Raw genomic sequence first — 20,342 nt, 5'->3', positions numbered from 1 at the left:
TAGGTACCTATATATCTATCTGAACGAGGCAGAAGATTTAATAGATATATTACTATTGTTGTGATAACTTCTCTTTTTTTTACCACAAACCTTTTCTGGACAAATTTAGCTTCTACTGATTGCAAGGTAAATGGTCAAATATTGGTGCAAGAAGTGATACAATTTGCACAGAAGGCCATCTATTTATATCCAAAAACCACATTCTGTAAGACTCTGCCCTAAAAATGCATATTCTGTGTTTTATTCTTCATTCCAGATATGGAGGAAATAATTTATTTCTATAATTTAGTCCATCTATCAACCAATGCAAAGTTTTCCATTTAATATTGGTCAGTAACGTAAGACAAGCCAGCTTTTACTTTATGGTTTTGTCATTTATGTTAAGGCTAAAAACATTGCAGAAGAAAAGCTATTCAACTTTGATGGCATTTTTTCCCCTTCCTTGATTCAAGAGTTCAGACAAATCTTCCTTAAGAAGGATTAAAATAAGCTACAGCAAAATTTATTTCACACACACAAACTAATAGCCACTCTTGGGAACCAATTTAGACAGGAATTATTCCTTTTTGACACAGTGTTTTGGCTCCATAAGGACTGTTAACAAGCTCACAGCATATACAACGAATTTCATGAAGGTACTGGTTGCTAAGGATGCCGTTCTACTATCAATTACTTTTCTTGTCACTGCTGACATCAACATGCTTACAGGTAGGAAAAAACTTCCCCATTTCCCACTTTACATTGAAGAATTCTTGCTTTTGGATCTCCACAGAACGCAACCCCTGTTTTCTTTCTGCTGAGGTTTTTCCTGATGGTTTGGAACAGAATGGGTATTTTACTGTATATGAAGAGTTTAGCTAGTATCCCCACGGTATTAATGCTTTATATTTCCATTTTCCATCACCTGCAACATTTTGTAGGGTTTACTTTCAACAAAAATAGTTAATAAAATAGCTGTTGAACTACCTTTAGCTATTTATCTAATCCCATTGCTAACTGATATTTCAAAAGAATGTATAGCTACTAGGAATTTGCAGTTCTCCATGCAAGTCAGTAATTAAGAACAACAGATAGTAAGTGTTCTCTTAATAAACCATTTAATTTTATAGTGGACGTTTAGCTGTGAAAGTCTGGACTGACACTCTTAAACTATAACAATATATTAATATCATTGAAATCATGGGTTGTTCACATTTTAATTAGCTCCCAGAAACAAAGATATAGAGAAAAAGCAACTCAGTTGTGTTAACTAATATGTAATTTCTTCTCTCAAAAGATCTATGCTAAAACTTTGAAGAATGTCAGTTTCAATTTTTCTTGAAAAAAAATTAAATATTGAAACAAGTCCTTGAGAAATGTTATAAACAACCCGTGCTGTTATCTCAACCCTTAGAAAAGTTAGCATACTTTGAAACATATTTTAAAACAATTTAAGCAACATACTTGAATCAGTGTACCTTCTTGCTTTTATTACAGAAATGTAGTTGATGCAATTACAGATAGGATTCCTAGTCAGATTCAGGTCTAACTAGTGATTTGAATCTCAATACCTTCTTCATTGATTGTAATGAAGAAACAGTCTTACTCTGATTACTGTTTTGGTCTACTTGTCAAAAAGGGGAGGAAAGGTAGGTAGGAAGAACTTACAGTAATGCTAAATTAAATTATTTATTATATTATATAGAGCACAAGCCCATATTTGAATTATACAAGTCTCATCATTGTATGAAGCCGTTTGATCATCATACAGCATGGTAGCTACAATAGTTTGTCAATTAGATAATAGCATGACTGAAATACCGCAACCATATACAGAATAATTAAGCAAGCCAATTTCTTCCTGTGCCATGACTGTACAGCTCTTAAATCATGCTAGCTCTCTTGCAGTTTCATCTTTCCCTAGGAGATCTACCACATTTTCTTAAAACTGACCCAATTATGTGGATGGAACTTAATTTTTCTAACCAGAGGTGCTACGTATCAAAAATCTTGCACTTTCGGCAGCCTTTAAATGCATTCCACCTACGCAGCTAAGCTGAAAAGACCAGGTGTTCCAGAAATAAGTTACCACAGAAAACATAACAGTGGCTTCTCTGAGGCATTAATGCTGCCTACTATGAAAAGGACAACTAGTTCTTTAAGAACAGTGACTAGTAGCTAGGTATCTAAATTTAGGTGTTTCTACATCACCACTGGAGGCAGTACTGGGGCTGTCAGAAATGCCCTTTTTCCTTTCCACCTGAAGTATATAACTGTCCCATAGCTCTGACACATCTCTTAGATTTGATTTTACCCCATTAACATGTCTCCATTTCCCTTCTCTTCATTAATTTAGTTTTCAGGCTCTATACCTAATGTAGCATAAGCCTCTGCTCCTCAGCCAGATTATATACTTTCACTTCTAAGAAAGAAACAAACAGGGAGAATGCCAATAGCAGAGGTTTAAAGAAAGAGTATAAAATCAGAGCAGGTAAAAGAAGATCCTTCTCAGATCTGCTCCCAGAAACCAGTAGTTTAGGGTCTTCCTTATCCAGAGGCTGCATGTAGATATTTCATTGAAGAAAATTCAGGAGTTTCTCTGATTTCTTTTGAAATAGTTAACAGTTTTAGCATCCAAAGTGTCCTATGACCGCTGAGTTACATAAGTTAAACATTGTGTATGGAAAAAATACTTCATTTGGTTCAGTTTGTATATCCTGCCACAGCTCCTCTATGAAGTTTCTGCAAAATATTCATAATCTTATGTACCTGTCATGTCCCTTAACAATCTTTTTTTAATTACAGGAAGTAAATTTCTTTAAGTATCTGTCTCTATAAAGAAACTGTTACATCCTTCTGATTACCCTTCTTTTTCTCTCTCCTTTTTTCTTCTATCCCTATTATATTGTTTGCTGGGGTGACTAGAACTGCACGCCATATTGAAGACGTGTACACCATAACTTTAGAAAGGTATACTGAGGTTTCACATTTTATGTATATTTCTTTGCTAATATTTCTCTTTTTGAGTGATGCTGAGCACTGGATTGATTTTTCATTGAACCATCCACAAAGACCTCTATCCTCTGACACAGGGACATTTATACAGCCTCTTTGTGGGTGATTCCCTGGTGTCAATGAGGCATGAGCTCACTGTCTCACTGTAGGCTCTGACATACTATTCCTCTTCCATCTCTCTGCTAATTTTCAAGAAACTCAAGTGAACTGTACAGTCTTTAAGACTTCCGGCCACATGGCTTGCTTTCTTAAAAAATGGCCAGCTGTTTCAAATACTGAACAGGGTCAGAGAGACAGGTTTAGGCATCATTGCATTTGTCTTCTTTTCCTTTAAAAGCAAGGAAAAATTAAGTTGGCCAGGTGGCATAGCCAAAGTCCTGGTTAAGCAATAAAAACAAACAGCAAACATGCAAACACTAAACACCAGCAAGAGTCTCTTGTTCTATAGTAATGAAAAATATGGAGGCTGAGAACGTGTAGGAGAAAAATAATAAGTCATTTAGTTTTGGATGTATTGTTACAAATCATGAAAACGTGGCAGAGAGAATGGCAGATGCATTTAATTGCACAGAGGGAAAGCTGAAACACAGAGGTAGTATCATGAAAGTAAGAAGCAGAATGCAAGCCTTGAGACCAACCAGATATAAAAGAAGATTAGAAAAACCACAGAGTGGTGAAAAACATTGACAGCTAGAGACAAAACACAGCAGAGAAGCTAACGACATGAAAAGGTGGACTAAAGACAGAAATAAAAAGATTGTGACCACTGAGATAAAGGATTGCATCCTGACCTAAAGGACCCTAAAGAAGCTGGAGTGCAAATTTTAAGTTCTGACAGTTGGTCAAAAGCAGGTCTTGGTAATTTGATGAAATCAATTTCAATTAAGTATATATGGCAAAACCCAGGCTACGTGAGTCAAGAGAAACTGAAAGATAATGGAGTCAGTATTCATGTACAATCTATTCAAAAGTTTGACCTGCTTTGGTGACAAGGACTGTATGGAATTTGGATTGGCAGAAAAATTTAAAAAGAGACAGAGCAAGGAAAATAATTGTTGTTCTACTTTGACAGCATATCCTAGATGCAGTGATAAATACAGGGAGAAGTACAGGACAGTAAAGACTTTATCCTTTTCCTGTCTATGTCTCATCCAAAAGCATTATTCTTCCTTTCACATCATGACAACTTATTTAAATTCCATATTTGTTTTGAAGCTGCATTGCCTAGAAAAGCCACCAAAGTAACATTCCTTGCAGTATTATGCTTATTTGTAATGATGTACAGGGAAAAGAAACTTGCAGCATTTCATATGTATTCTAATTATGTGGAGATAAAGGGGCACTAAGCTTTGGTTTAAATTCTTAGCTGAAGCCTGTAATCTTGTGTAAATCTCTGACCAACTTCTTAAGCAATATTTTCCTCCAAGAATTATAGGAATATTGTATTTTAACAAAAAAAAAAAAGAGAAAATATTTTCATTTCCAAAAATTAGCACATAAACTACATCTTTATAATTGCATATGCGTGCAAAAATATTAGCTTAAGAGATGTACATAACCAATTTATATATTCATTTACCCTATTCACACATTCTTAACTGACTAGGCTAGCGCATGAAAACCATTCACAGAACATACTTTCTGTTCTTACCAGTTCATTAACCAGAATGACAGTGCAGTAACGTTTTTCCATATTAAAGGGAAGAAAGTGAATATCTAAGCCTGCAGAACTTCTTCCTTCCAAGAACAGTTTTTCCATTGGACTGAAGAACTCATGCAGAAGGCTGGATTGGTCAGCTGTTAAAATAAGTTTAAATGGTTGTTTAGATACAACAATACAGGTTGTAAAATAATGTAGCTGCCTGAGTTTAAATATAAGGACACTGTATACAGCCTCCTGTAGTAATTGATGTTTAAGGCATACATGTAATCAGTAATCAATATTTAAGGTTACACTTGTGTAAATGTGCTGCAATATTGTACACTGTACTATTTAAATGCATTTTACTAACTACCTTTGTTCTTACTCTGTGCACTGAAACAAAACCAGGGAAAACAGACAGTTCTCACTATCAAAAAACCTCTTTAAGGATGTACAGCCTATAAGCAAATGACTCTTCCGGCCAGAAAGAAGAGTACATTTTACCACCATTTAAACAAGCAATCTTTATTTATGTATGTAACTACGTCATATTAGAGTTGGAAATCCTCCAGAATGGACAAAAACGAAATACTGGCAATCTTGCTTTCTTTGCGATGCTTTCACAAAAGCATTATGCTGACAAAGTACTTTCCTCATAAGACATTAAGAATCTTAGGGTTGCATCTGGCAGGGTCTGACTACTTTCTCACTGTGTTTTTCATCTGCTGAGCATATTTTGATAAGGCAAAATACTTTAGAACTGGACTCTTATTCAACCTTGGCTGGCGAACCTTCTAGGAAGTTCAACAGACTTAAGAATAGAAGTGAAAGTGCAGGCAACAGAAATGAGTGAATACCACACAAGAAACCTGTGCCAAACTCGCCAATTAAAAAAATCTGACTCACCCCCCAAGACCACCAAGAGCCAAGCTAAAGAAAGTCATCACCACCACCCACCTTTTCTCTCCATAATCCACATTCTTTTCCAGTCAATACAGGGTTCTTCCAATACTCACATTTCAAACAACAGTTAAGTTTGATATGAATTTGATGTTTTCAAAGCCTACATAAACAATGACCAAACTCCCACCCTCAAAACCACCAACAGGACCCAAGTCCCATTTTCACCCTTCCATCAACTAGGGTAAGGCAGCCCTAACACAAACTAATTTTTGTCTAAATAAGGCACTAACTCGCAAACTTGTCTCCTGTTCAAGTGTTCCCCATTCAAAGTACGTAAAACTGTGGAGCAGACTAAACTAGTCTTGCAAGAACTCTCCCTCTTCACTTTCTCTTGGGATTCTGTGAAATTAAAACAATTTCCAACAAATTAACATTTATTTTAAAAATTAGATTTTTTTTTCTTTACAGTTTTCTTCCTTTTTATTATGGTTGCTCCAAGACAAAAAAAAAAGTAATCCTAATTCCTATTACTCCTATTAGTCTCTAAGGGACTCTTGACACTTAATATTAATATTAATATTTATTAATTATTAATATTAATTAATTAATTATTAATATTAATATTCTCTCAGGTCAGGGTGTAAAGCATGTGCAGAACGCTTTATTTAGGTTTTGTTCACCGTATTATAGAGAGAATATGGGGGATTCTTCCCAAAGCAGAAGTGCCCTTCTACAAAAAATGAAAATGTAATTATGTTTACAAAGACCTGAAATGCCATCAAAAATGTCTCTGTAGCTCCAGTCTGATGAAGCCACAAAAAACCTTTGTAAGCTATTCCAGATTGGTACAATAGTTGTACCTCACTTCATTATTTAAGCTACATACTTTTTATTTTTATGAACTGTGTATTAGTTGGTTGTTAATTACATCTCAGAATACAATATGAAATAATAAATATATCTAGAAGGGCTACATTATTTGGATTACAAATTTTCTTTCCATAGCATATATGCCATTTCCCTATGACTCCATGGAAACACAATACTCTCCAAGAGGACAAAATTAATTTCATAAGGCCATCCTACAAATTTTGCTCAAGAGGTCTTTCAACAGTCTCAGAAAAGGCTGTAGCTCAAGATTCATACATTTTGACAGAACTGTTGACTGACATTTCATAGGACATAAGAGCAAGAAATGCACAATCCCTGATGATGAGCATTTTTAAAAATAAATTAGGCAAAATGCAAAGGCTCCTCATCAGAATTCCGTTACGCCAACCCATGGGCCCTTAAAACAGGAAAAATAGACTTCTTGTTTGTTTTTTTTTAATAAAGTCATTAGGTCTATGGTGCAACCTTAGAGATCATTTCACTAAATTAAATATATCAGAAGACAAACTATCCTATAAATAAGAGTTACTGAGCATACCCATAAATAATAATTACTTTAGATGTCAATCTTTCATATGTAGATAATCTAACTTCTATTGTAGTGACACAAGAGGTATTGTAGAGTGGTACTTACAGCAATTTAAGTTGTTCTCTTCATTTGGATCTTCAGGCAGTGCACCATTTTTACAATTTAATATGTTATTTTCAGAACTAAAAGGAAAAAATAAAAATGAAAGCAATACACTAAAGCCAAACATTTCTACTAGTAATAGATAGCTTCTTTCTGTTTTTATTAATAAATACTTGGAAAAGCAAATGTTTTCAAGAAAAAAAAAATACATTCTGGAACCATCTACTTAATGTTAAATACCACCTCTTCCACTTAAGTTAGTGGTCATATTTACAGCAGAGCCAGAACATGCTCCCTTCAATAAACCTGTATAATATCTCTGTAGTACTCATATAAGCAAAAATCCATGTTAAAAAAAATACAGTTGTATTTTGCCAGTCAGAAGTACTCCTGTCCAATAATGCTTTTTGGGGAATTCAGTCCCAATTCTCCTCTTTATCATTTCAATATTCTGTAGGGATAAGCAAAGAAGAATTGTTCCCTGGTACGTCATGAAGTGGCAAGGCCTTGCATTCCTCTGATGTTCTCACTTGTCTTCCTTTCAGTCTTTCCAATTTTTCCCCCCAAAACTACTCTATAGAAACACATCTAAATATCTGCAAACCAAATTCAGTTGAGATGCCTTGTGCTCACTCTAGGACTTACATCCATAGACCTTGTGGACATGTCTTTAAACTGCTGCTTCTTACAGTAACTGGCTTGCAAAAGTAACAGTGTTTCTGTGCCCCTTAGCAGAACACACTTCAGATACTAGAACTCTGGGGCTTTTTAGTCCCCCATTTTTTTCAGGCTTCTAGCTCAATAGTCTCCTCTTTTTAAAGAAGGGATAAGCATTCTGATTTATTAATGATAACTCAATTACCTTATCTAGGTACCATCCTGAAAGCTAACTAAATCTATTAACTTTTATCTGCCTACCTAGGGGTCAAAATGTCTTTAACACAACAGTAACATTTAGAAACAATAAAAATAAGACATTTAAACTTAGAGTATTTTTTAACATTAATTGTAATTCCTGGTATATTATAGAATTATTATTATTCCTGGTATGTTATAGAAGTCTAGATTTTTTTTTTTTTTTGGTGATGTACACTTTTAGGCAAACATTTTATATTTATTAGTTTAATTACAAAACGTATCAGCAGCTCATATGTGTAAAAAATAGGAATTATCTAGTAAATGAAGGTTCTAGTCTATGGTTTTGGAAACTGTTTGTCTCCAGCGCTTTACTGAAAACCTTGAATATACTGCTAGTCATCATGCCAGAGTCAGAATTCACGGTTTAATCTCTACTGTACTCAATTTTAGCTCTGGTTCTGGAAAGGAAAAGGAACGGAAATCTGGAAAGAAACTCTGTCCAGTGAAGGGGAAATTCAAACTGTAACTGCTCAGCACTTGTAATTCAGGACCAAGGAACAATCTGGCATGGAGGGCAAGAAGGCCCAACGGGCTGGAAGCAGGAACGCCAAAGACAGAACGATTCCCTTTCAGGGAGCAAAGTTTCCCTTGCTGAAGAGATAAGAAATGACGCCACATCATCTTGTAGCAATGGATCATGGAATGCAAGTGCTCAGGACCCACTTTTGGTAGACAGGGCTAATGTGCCTGATGCTGATGCTCACACGATTGGTGCTGGCGCAAGTGTATACAAGGAACCGGCTCGTGCTGCATCTTAGCAGACTCCTTGCAAAACTGCTTATGGCGGTAGGTCTCTGCCCAATGCATTTGTTCATTAAATCTTTATGTTTAAGCACAAACATGTCTTTAATATGACTGAAGCGGTAGGGGTACAATAAAAATTCTCCAACATCAGTTCAACAAATGTCAAATAAAGCTAGCAAATCCCTTTTTTTTGTTTCCTTGTTTAGGCCTGGAGAAATACAGGAAACCCAGCTCCTACGTAGAGCTCCACTGATTTCAACAGAAGTCTGCATTTATATGGGGGTGACGCTACCAAACCCTAAAGAAGGTTCAGGCCTTAATTACTTCCATTTCCTGAAAAACACCACTGTTGAAATGTTATCTCAATTCAGTTTTTCCAATTAAAATGTTACTGATTTTATTTCTGTTGTTGTTATTTATTGTTCAGTGCAACTGCAGATTTCTGGCCTCAGAGACGTTAGTATTTCACCATCTAAATTTGAAAATTTTAAATGTAACATGTTGTGATTGTAATGAATTATTCATCTTTCCCCTTCTTTGTCCACATAATAAATTGTATTTTTACAAATAAAGAAAAAGTAAACTGTGGATCTTCTGTGGAAATGCACAAGATGTTCATCACTTGGAAGTTTGCTTTTTCAATAGTTGAGAAAATGAGAGGATCATTGCTTTTTATAAAGTCCTATATTTAACCCTTCCTAGACAGTAAAGTCAACAGATGATTAATAAGAGGTCTTTTCAAACATATTTTTTATTATTTAGTATTATTTATTATTTATCCTTAAATGCATAGGCCTCACTTACTGCATAGAATATTAACAATTATGAAGACTACATTTTATAATCTGCAAGTTAACCATTTGAATAACTCCTATGTAGTGTACCATATCATGACCTTTAAAAGATGTCTCATAACTTCTGTTATTTCGAATGAGAAACAGTAATGTTTTGGGTTTTGTACTACTACACATCAACAGTAAAAAAAATTTTCTAAATAATTTAGAGGAGTTTATCACTAAATGCAACTTTCTAATTTAAGTATTTGAAATACTTCTATTCTCCAAGTAAGTGCAAGATCCAGATTTAAACCGTCAGGAAAACAATCCCATTGGAATCCTACAATTTTGTATACAAAGGATTCACAAGATGCAACAAATCATTAGTACAGAAATTATTTAAAACTTGTGAGCCATGATTTTTTCTTTGAGGAAACAGAGCACAATTACTTAAGAAAAAGTGCAACATAGTGAAACGTTTGCATATTTCATGGCTAAAAATAGTGGGCTGATGTTACCACTGTCTCTACCTGGTATAAATAATTTCTCTTACTCACAGTGCTGATTTCCAAACAGACTGAACTTGGCATCTTACACGTGCCATTCTCAAAATCTTTGCCTTTTTAATATTGCAGTGGAAATTAATTATCTAAAATAGGTTTTCTCTAAAATATTCCATAGATTTTTTCTTTTTATCTTTTTTTCCTTCACAAGAATTATTATACATGAAAAAAACACTTGACATTTACTTTTGTACAAATGGTTTACAATGTTTCTGTTCACAGAATAAATATAAAATGTGACGTAATTTTCCATGGTTTTCTGTACAAAGGCTAATTTTACTCTTCTCTCTTTGAGTAAGTATTGGGAATTCATACCACACAATGAGGAATTAGAGATGTAAAATCCACGTGTTAATTTGTAGTTCATGATCTTGCTAGGAAGCATCAAATCTCATAACAGAATCTCTTCAAGCAATTTATACTAAAAATAATGTAGTTCACATGCAAAGTTCATTTCCACAAAATTATAGCCATGAAAAGAAGGGAAGAGAAAGTCTGGGATCAGCAAAGCTTATCCCTCTGTACCTCTTTTACACCAAGGCTACAGGAATGATTGATATTCACTAACAGTGCATTTAATCATTCACAAATAACCTAATGTAATCAAGGATTTGTCTGAGAAAGAAGTGAAGGGGATGCACCTTACCCTAAACACCTGAACTCTATTCATGACAATATTGCTTTTCAAGTGTATTTGAAAAGACAGTTACACTTGAAAAACCAACTTACAACTTTCCTTATTTGCATTACCACAAAGCAAATTGTGCTTCGTATTTCCTTGATATTACTTCATAGTGTTTTCTATCCTTTTTCACAAATAATTTCTACTAGTGTTGACAGGAGTTAAGGCTGTGCTGTTACATTTACGGAAGGAGAGTTTTATTTTAACTTATAAGCACAGAGCTCATAGATGCTGAAAACTATACTGTAATGTATCTCAAAAAAATACTGCAAGTAGAGTCTCAGCTCTAGACTCAGTTTAATATTATCCACACATAAAAGTCATTCTCCCCTAGCAGTAAAATTTGATGAACCACCTTATCGCAAACAATTATTACACACAGCATTTGACAGCTATTGTGTCTCTCTTAAAATAAATAGTTAATCTTGCTGGGCTAAGAAAAAAAATCACAACCTTAAATAAATGGACTTGTAAAATTCTCCAAATATGTTACCCTGGAGATTCATTTTAATACCTATACTTAAAGGCCATTTTTCAGAAAAGAAAATTATCTCCGAGGTATGTAAGTACAATATACTATTTATTCTGTACTTATAAGTATCTCACATAAAAATACAAAAATACAAATTTTATATAAAATGTCATCTCTTTCAATGCTTTCTCTTCGAATCAGAATTCCAAGTCACGATTGCAAAAACAGAGACTACAGCAGAAGAATCACTGTAAAAATAAGAAATTGCTCAAAAGCTGCATGAAAAATCATAACATAATAAGCATATTACATGGAAATACATTACACATTGAGAACGTAGAGAGTACAACATATTTCTTCTCTGGAGTGAACTATACATTGAATAAGTTCCTATATTCAGTGTTGAATGACAGAGGAAATCATTGTATTGATTTGACTGATATCAAATGTTTCTCTCTGTAAATTTACTCTCACTCCAATGAGAATAGCACCTGCAGATAAGTGAAGGGAAAGGGAAATAAAACTGTGTTGTGGAAGACATGTACATTATGTCTCATTCTGCTGTAAAAAAAAAAGAAATAGAATCTCATGCAGTAATAAAAACAAAAGGTATATAGTTGAGATCAGGAAGGTATAAGAAACATTATTATACTCTCAGTCTGGCTCAGTACACTCCCTGTTGATACACAGACAAATAAGGAAATGGATTAGGCAGAATAGCTTAATGCTGCCACGGAATAAGTCTACACAGTTTGCTGCACCTGGGTCAGGGCAGCCCCCAGTATCAATACAAACTGGGGGAAGAAGGGACTGAGAGCAGCCCTGTGGAGGACAACTTGGGGATATTGGTGGATGAAAAATTAGATATGAGCCAGCAATGTACACCCACAGCCCAGAAAAACAGTCGTATTCTGGGATGCACAAGAAGTGGTGTAGCCAGAAGGTTAAGAGAGGTGATTCTGCCCCTCTACTCTGCTCTAGTGAGACCCCACCTGGAGTGCTGCGCCCAGCTCTGGGGCCTGCAGCACAAGAAAGACATGGACCTTTTGGAGCGGGCCCAGAGGAGGGCTACAAAGACCCAGAGGTCTGGAACACCTCTCCTGTGAAGAATGGTTGAGAGACTTGGGATTGTTCAGTGTGGAGAAGACTCCAGGAAGACCTTATTCTGGCCTTTCAGTACTGAAAGAGGATTTATAAGAAAGATGGAGAGAGACTTTTTACCAGGGCCTGTAGTGATAGGACAAGGGGTAACAGTTTTAAACTAAAAGAAGGAAAATTTAGATTAGATATAAGGAAGAAATTCTTTATGATGCGGGTAGTGAGACACTGGAACAGGCTGCCCAGTGAATCTGTGGATATTCCATCATTCAAAGTGTTTAAGGTCATGTTGGACAGGGCTTTGAGCAACCTGATCCAGTGGAAGATGTTCCTACCCAAGGCAGGGGGGTTGAAACTAGATGACCTTTAAAGGTTTCTTCCAAGCCAAACACTTCTATGATTCTGTGGTATTAATCCCACAGTAGTGTCCTATCACACCTCATGCACCAGTCATTCTTCTGTGTATTAACACTGAAGTCTACTGTATGAAAAATATCACTGCTGAAGAACCCAAGACAAGCTCCATCATCAAGCTTATGCACATGCTGTGTAGATACAATGGCAAAGGATTGGTGGTCTACTTGTGAGACTATACACATTTTACCACTCTGTGGATCAGGTCTCTAAGACTGATAACACAGGTATTAGAAGTGATTCAGTTTAACAGGGAGAATGGTGACGAAGCAATTTCACAAACTGCCTCTCATTTGTTTTCGTTTTTTTGCAAGCACAGCTTGTCCCTTCCAAAGCAAGGTAATTTTACTGTGCATTAAATGAACACAAAGTTCTGCAAGAGTAAGTTACAGGTGAGGGTTGGATTAGGAGGGCATCTCCCAGTTGCTTGGTACAAAGACTTACTTGAAGCAGAGAAAATGACAGGTGTGAATACATCCAATTCTTTCTTCCCATGGTTTAGTCTAACCGGTTCAAACTTGTACAACAAATTACTTACATACCTGTGCACCAGTGGCAAACAGTTTAGTAGCTATCACCTCTGAGTTGCCAGTTACCTCTTCCACATAGCACCACAAAGAGACTGGGTTTTCCATGTTATCAGGTATACCAAAATTCAAGATCAAAAGCAAAATCATTTATGCAGTCAACATAGATAGTCTGCATATGTCATCATGTCATCATGACGGTCATGAGTGGTGTTCCCCAGGGCTCACTGTTGGGACTGGTCCTGTTCAGTATCTTCACTGATGATCTGGATGAGGGGATTGAGTGCACCCTCAGGAATTTTGCCAATGACACCAAGCTGGGTGGAAGTGTTGATCTGCTGGAGGGCAGGAAGGCCCTACAGAGGGGCCTGGACAGGCTGGATCATTGGGCCGGAGCCAATTGTATGAGATTCAACAAGGCCAAGTGCTGGGTCCTGCACTTGGGTCACAACAACCCCATGCAACGCCATGAAAGGCTTGGGGAGGAGTGGCTGGAGAGCTGCCTGGAGGAAAAGGACCTGGGGGTGCTGGTTGACAGCTGCCTGAACGTGAGCCGGCAGTGTGCCCAGGTGGCCAAGAAGGCCAACAGCATCCTGGCTTCTATCAGGAATAGTGTGGCCAGCAGGAGTAGGCAAGTGATCGTGCCCCTTGTACTCAGCACTGGTGATGCTACACCTCGAAATTTGTGTTCAGTTTTGGGCCCCTCACTACAAGAAGGACATCGAGGTGCTGGAGTATGTCCAAAGAAGGGCAATGAAGTTGTTGAAGAGTCTGGAGAATAAGTCTTATGAGAAGCAGCTGAGGGAGCTGGGGTTGTTTAGTCTGGAGAAGAGGAGGCTGAGGGGAGACCTTATCGCTCTCTACAACTACCTGAAAGGAGGTTGTAGCGAGGTGGGGGTCGGTCTCTTCTCCCTAGTAACAAGCAATACGATGAGAGGAAATGGCCTCAAGCTGTGCCAGGGGAAGTTTAGGTTGGATATTAGGAAAAACTTCTTCACTGAAAGGGTTGTCAAACATTGGAACAGGTGCCCAGGGAGGTGGTGGAGTCTCCATCCCTGGAGGTATTTAAAAGAAGGGTAGACGTGGTGCTTGAGGATATGGTTTAGTGGTGGATTTGGCAGTGATAGGTTAGTGGTTGGACTCAATGATCTTAAGGGTCTTTTCCACCCTAACAATTCTATGATTCTATGATTCTATGATTCTATGATTCTATGATTCTATGATTCTATGATCATAGCTATACATGTGCAATATTGTGCCTTTACTCTTCAGTCAAGGTCCAAACAAGACAACAAGTGTGCTTTCTGTCTAAAAAATTATCAGAAAATGAAAATTATTTTGCTTTCTGTATTTGGAGTAGAATTTACTATATGATCTTTTTAATACCTGCCAGTTCTAGATTTTATATATTACTGAAGCAAAAATAAAACTAAAAAGCACCAGGCGCCACAGGGAAATCTTAGGTCCACATAGCAGCAGTTTCATCAATGAACTTTAGAAGACAGAAGCAAGCAAGCATTTTATTAGAGAGAGAAAGGACACAAGGAACTGCTTACTAATGCATTGAAAATACTGATACATTTGAACAAAAAACTCACATCTAAGATATCTGCAGTTTCCACACTCCATGGGACAGTTTGTGATCCCATAACAAAGACTAGGAGAGAAAGTAAAACAGGAGCTGCCCAAAAGAGGTACTATGGCTTTCATTAATATAGATCAATTTCTAGTATATAAAATACTAATCAGAATTGTGATGACTCTTGATAGTATATTTCTAAACAATATTTTCTGAAACAACAGGTATTCATGCTATATTGCATAACCTATATTACACAGAGACACAATGGAGCCTTTTAGATCTTCATTTCTTCTTTATACTATCAGTAAGTAAATACAGGTATTCTGTTTAACATAACTCTCCTTGACACATGGAACTGCTTAGAACAAAAAGTATAAGAACAGAATTCAGAAAATTAAAAATATTTGGAATTCCTGGTATTATCTCTAGGTTAAAAAAAAGCAAATAAATAAACATTAAGAAGCTATATACAATATTCTGCAAAGCGTGATTTGAAATTCATTAACTGATGGTTCCTTTTTTGTTTTAGAAGGAGATTTCTTTATGTAAAAATATTTACCCACATTCACAGGCTTTTTTCCAAATCAGTCTGTGCAATCATCAGCCATCCTTATGACTCATGGACACTGTAATACATACTCTAAACTGCTTAGTCATGGTCTTAGAATAGGACTATTAGTGAATCATTGGTATATCTTTACCTCTTCCTAGTTTTACAGAAAGAAATCTATGAAGGAAAAGTTAGCTATTAAATGTATCCTTGAACTTTTACTGTCATTCAATACTTTTTTTAAATTGATATCAGTCAAAATACCAACATGAAGCTTGAAAACTACTTAGAATTCCTGGGCCATGTGTCGTGCATCTCTCCACCTGGTTCTCCTTCTCCCAGAGGGAGTAGACCATGCTGGCACACAGATGTAGGCCAAGGATAATAACTGAAGTGTCAAGGGCTTGGGAAAGCATAGAAAAGTGCATAGCTTGAAAAAATCCAGGCACATGTATCACAGTATACTTAAAATTATGCCAACCGGATGAAAGAAAAAGCACTCTCCTCCTCACCAAACATCATTCAGCTCCCCATTGACAAAGAGGTCCTACCTGCAACCACTGAATGACACCCTGCCTCAGACACGGGCTACTGTTCGATTTTTTAGCTTAGATAGCACTGTGTCCCAGTAATGATATAGTTTGTCTGGGCTCTAGCTTCAGCTTGGGCTATCTTTCTAGTTACAGTATGATGAGCCCGTGTCACAATGACTAAAGGGTTGGTCTCCTCTTTGGTATGAATGACAGCATTCTGGGTGCCTGTGATACTGCCAGAGGAGAAAGGTGGTAGATGAGAAGGCTACCTGCCAGGTAAAGCTTGTTACAGTGAGGTTCAAAGTGGTGTGCCTGATATATCTGGGGGCATAGTATGAAGGCACAGAACAAACTATGAGACTGAGAAGACCCATTTGGACCTGCATGGATGATTAAGTTGTTAGGATCGAAGCATGCAAATGACACCAATCATATAGACACAATTACTTAGAACATAAGCACTGATTTTATGGTAGTTTTATGCTTATGGAGCACTTAGAGCAATGGGCCCCCACTTTGTAGAAGGTGTATTCTGGATTTATCAAAAAAATAAAAATGATTGCAGGTACAATCTTCTTACTGATCAGTTATGAACTGCACATATACTTAACTTTTAACACAATTTCAGACGTTTCTTATGTTCCATTCAAGAAAAAAAATCTTATTAAAAATAGCACCTAAGTGGCTTCTAATATCACAGATAACAGAAACATCTAAAATTATAGCAAACCAATACAGGAGATTTGTAAAGACTTAAGGCACCCTCAAAACAATTTCAGTAAGAATGAGGCCTGGATGTGTGACTAAAATTACACTTTTTAGACTGATTTATTTTTCAGGGATAAATGAAGCTGAAATACGCAGGATGATGAAAAATCCTTTTCTGTATCAACAGCTTCTGACACCTCTAAGTACGATATATTATTAAAATCTGCAGACACTGATGGACTTACCAGAGTGGCTCTATTATCTTTCCTTTCTTTTTCAGAGGCCTTGGATAGCAGTTTTAGAAAAATCACTGGTTTATCCTAAGATAATTTTTGATAGGAGTTATACAGTTTTCCAGTTTATTTATTCTCTTGCTTAAATTGAAGATGGAGCCCTTTACTCTGGCATATGCTAATGGCACTGGAGTTCTAAATGTTACCTATCTCCCCATGAGAACTGGGAGCACAGGAGATATGAACATTGATTCTTTATTGCATCACGTTTTTAATTACATTCCAAAAAGACTAAGTGGGGTTTTTTGTAAAAAATATGAACAGAAGTAACATGCAATCAAAGCAGTCCAATGTTGTTTAGTAGGCTCAGAGTAACTAGTAGTTACAACCAGACTCTTTCTTCTACTAGGCATTACATGAAATAGGCATGGCCATTTCCTCTTGGATACAAGCCTTCCTAAACAGATCTGCAGGTTTTGGACAAAAATCATTGTGCTGATGTTGGCTGCACTTTCAAAACTAACAATCATTAATCACTGGAGGTTATTCCATTATAGCACACCTGGTATGTGTAGCTTAGCTGTAAGTGCACAAGGCACACAGGACACTGACAATCAGTGCAGCCCACAGAACACAAATGAGGGACAGAATGGCATTGAATACATCCACTTAAAATGCCTACGTAATAGCATTCTGGAGGCTATGGTATTCTTTCTTGAGAGTATTTCTGGGCTGGAGTATTCTTCACATGTATTGTGAGCATACTGCTGATGGTGTATTTTCAAAGCTAGATCCTGCCTCTATGAGAAGAAACCTGGTTGGTCACACTTCGGTAATCTTTCCTGTAAGCTGACTTCTTACTTCTGTTGGTGTTTTTTTAGTTACTATACTATTCGAGTTGATGATTATAAATACTGCTTTATGAATAAATAATTATAAAACATGGTTGAAGTGACAGAAGTCTAGAGAAATGGATCTTTCTAAATAAATTGCCCAACATGTGAAGGCAAAATCTATCATCAAAAAGACTTAGAATTAACACTTTCAGACTATGATTGAAAAGTAGAGTTATTAAACTGTCAATCCTTGATATCCGGCAAGTTCCAAAAATTGTTTCAGATATTTGTGGCAGTTCTTTATGCTGGGCCACTTCTGGAGAGTGCCACAAATTTTAGCTCTCAAACCTTTTTGATTCTCTCTTTCTCCTTTAACCTTGACTATCAGTGATTCTGATTACATCTCATCTCTTCAATGCCCGCAAAGATTTCTGCAAGTTCATCTAAGCTTATTGGCATTTATCTCACTGTCTAACAATTAAAGACAGTGAAGACAGAAATACCATTCTGCAGACTCTAAGTCTTATGCATAGATCCTTGCTTACCTCTCTCCTTGACTCTCATTCCAATTGCTTTCTGTTTTTTATTCTTTGCCATTTTATTGTCTTTACCACACTTACTTTAAACTTTCCTTCTCCTTCCAGATTTACTATGTTAGGAAATCTGTTCATGGTCAGTTAAGCAATAATGTCCAGACACGAAATTACATTACCTTATATCAATATAGCTGCACTAATAACCTCTCATTCTGTTTTTGCAGCTGCAGGAGCCTACTGAACCTGTAACATTTTACACTTCAGCACAATTAGAATTCTATAGACTGCCTATTTATAAATAAAAACTTGACCTTACTGTTGCACCTTCAAATATATTTACTTTCTTCATTCCAGGAATCAGAACTAATCCTGTTGTAGTGAACAGGAACTAGTTTTCAGCATTTCAGTCACCTAAGTCACCATGGTTGTCCCTATCCCAGCATGGGGGTACTACCAACAATTCACCTTTCAATCCTAACACTATTGCCAAATGGCATACTACACCCATTTTTATATTTTACACCATATTAATCTTTTCTCCACTCTTTGAGTAAGTTATCTGTAAAGTGTTTTTAAAATGTTACATAATTCTACAATATTCCCATGTCCTAACCTATAATTCTTTACAACGGGTATGCACACAGCTATACACAAAGATGTAATACTAATAGAATTGTATTGTTCAATACATTATAATTAGCAATAGCCATTTAATACTCACCTGAATGTTTGCTCTTGCTTTACTTGCCTGGCTTGATATACTTGCTCTGGCTGCATTAAGTAACTCGTGGATTCCAGCAAAATGACCCTGGAGTATGGCAAGTACACATAATTACCCTATTTTTAACTTGCAGGATGAAGACAAAACTCAGTTTATTCTATATTTTAAATAAAGGCTTGTTAAAGAATCTTATTATTTTCAAACTTTAGAACTCTTAAAAATTAATTAAACAGCTTTTTAAAAAAACTATTTATTTGATAATTCATTAATTCTTTACAAATTTTGCACAATTTAAGCCATGTTATTTTTAAAGCTTATATAAGCATGCAAAATCCTGAGGCACTTATTCAAGGGTTATTGGTAAATATCATAAGCTACTACCTCATCAATACCATAGGTTGATTTGTAATCATGGGGATGGTCTACAGCCATGTCATGACATGCAGACCAATTTTCAATTTTCTTCTCAATAAATTAAAAAAAAAATAATAATACCAGAAAAATAATGCCCATTTCAATAGTAAGACAAATCATATATATACTTTAATCACAAATAATTTTCTGAAATGTAATTTATACTATGATCTGTGCTAAATTAAGTTATTGAATAACTGAGTCATTTATATTTGAAGGAAAAAAGCTCAGGTAATTTTATTTTGCTTTTGTAAATAACAAATCTATTGAGATAGAGTAAATTGTGATTTCCCTGACAAACCATAAGCAAGTGCTTAACTTTAGTTTTTCCTAGAAGATTCTGAGATCTTCTTTCCTTTTCTGTACATTATTTAATTGATAGAATGGGTAACATCTAACAAACAGCCAAATGCTAGGCAAGGACTAGTTTAGGGTGCAGAATTTACAGCTTTTGGAACTATCTGAATATTTGCTTTATATCTGGCACAAGGTCAGAGAGGCACCCATATTTTTAATTTGTCCTTTTCCTAAATCATACTATATTATACATCTATATTATACACATATATATACACACACATATATATACATTATATATCTATCTATATATACATCTATATAGTTTTAGAATTTTTGGCCCATTTTTCTGTAAAAGAGCTGCTTCCTTGGTATCACAAGTGCATTTCCTAGTGTTATTTGCAACTAAGCAGTGCAGCCCCTGATGGAACACTAGATGGTTGAAAACACTGGAAACATGATACAATGAATCTTTTATTTTAGATTACTGGTTCAAATGTTTCCCAGATTGATGATCACTTCAAGTAGCTGCCAAGTAGCTTGTCAGTGATATATATAAAATTAAATTACTTCATCACCTTTAATCTATTCTTTCCAAGAGAGTTATCCACATCATAGCACCGATTACTGGCAGTCTCACTGACCACCTCAAGGACTTAAAAAAAAGACAGAAGCTA

At 36.0% G+C, this 20,342-nt stretch overlaps 1 protein-coding gene across 1 annotated transcript in view; it reads right to left on the bottom strand.

Annotated features, from left to right (window-relative positions):
• The window catches only part of CFAP47 (cilia and flagella associated protein 47), a 346,829-nt gene that overhangs the window by 197,001 nt on the left and 129,486 nt on the right, over positions 1 to 20,342 (bottom strand). The window contains 3 exon segments of the mRNA XM_064473493.1: positions 4,646 to 4,791; positions 7,065 to 7,141; positions 18,955 to 19,041. Coding sequence (XP_064329563.1) covers positions 4,646 to 4,791; positions 7,065 to 7,141; positions 18,955 to 19,041 — 310 coding nt within the window.

This window comes from Phalacrocorax carbo, chromosome 1, assembly GCF_963921805.1.
Source record: "Phalacrocorax carbo chromosome 1, bPhaCar2.1, whole genome shotgun sequence".
In the NCBI taxonomy this organism is placed as follows: Eukaryota; Metazoa; Chordata; class Aves; order Suliformes; family Phalacrocoracidae; genus Phalacrocorax; species Phalacrocorax carbo.
The sequence above is the reverse complement of the archived record's forward strand: the minus strand, read 5'-3'. Positions and strand labels throughout refer to the sequence as shown.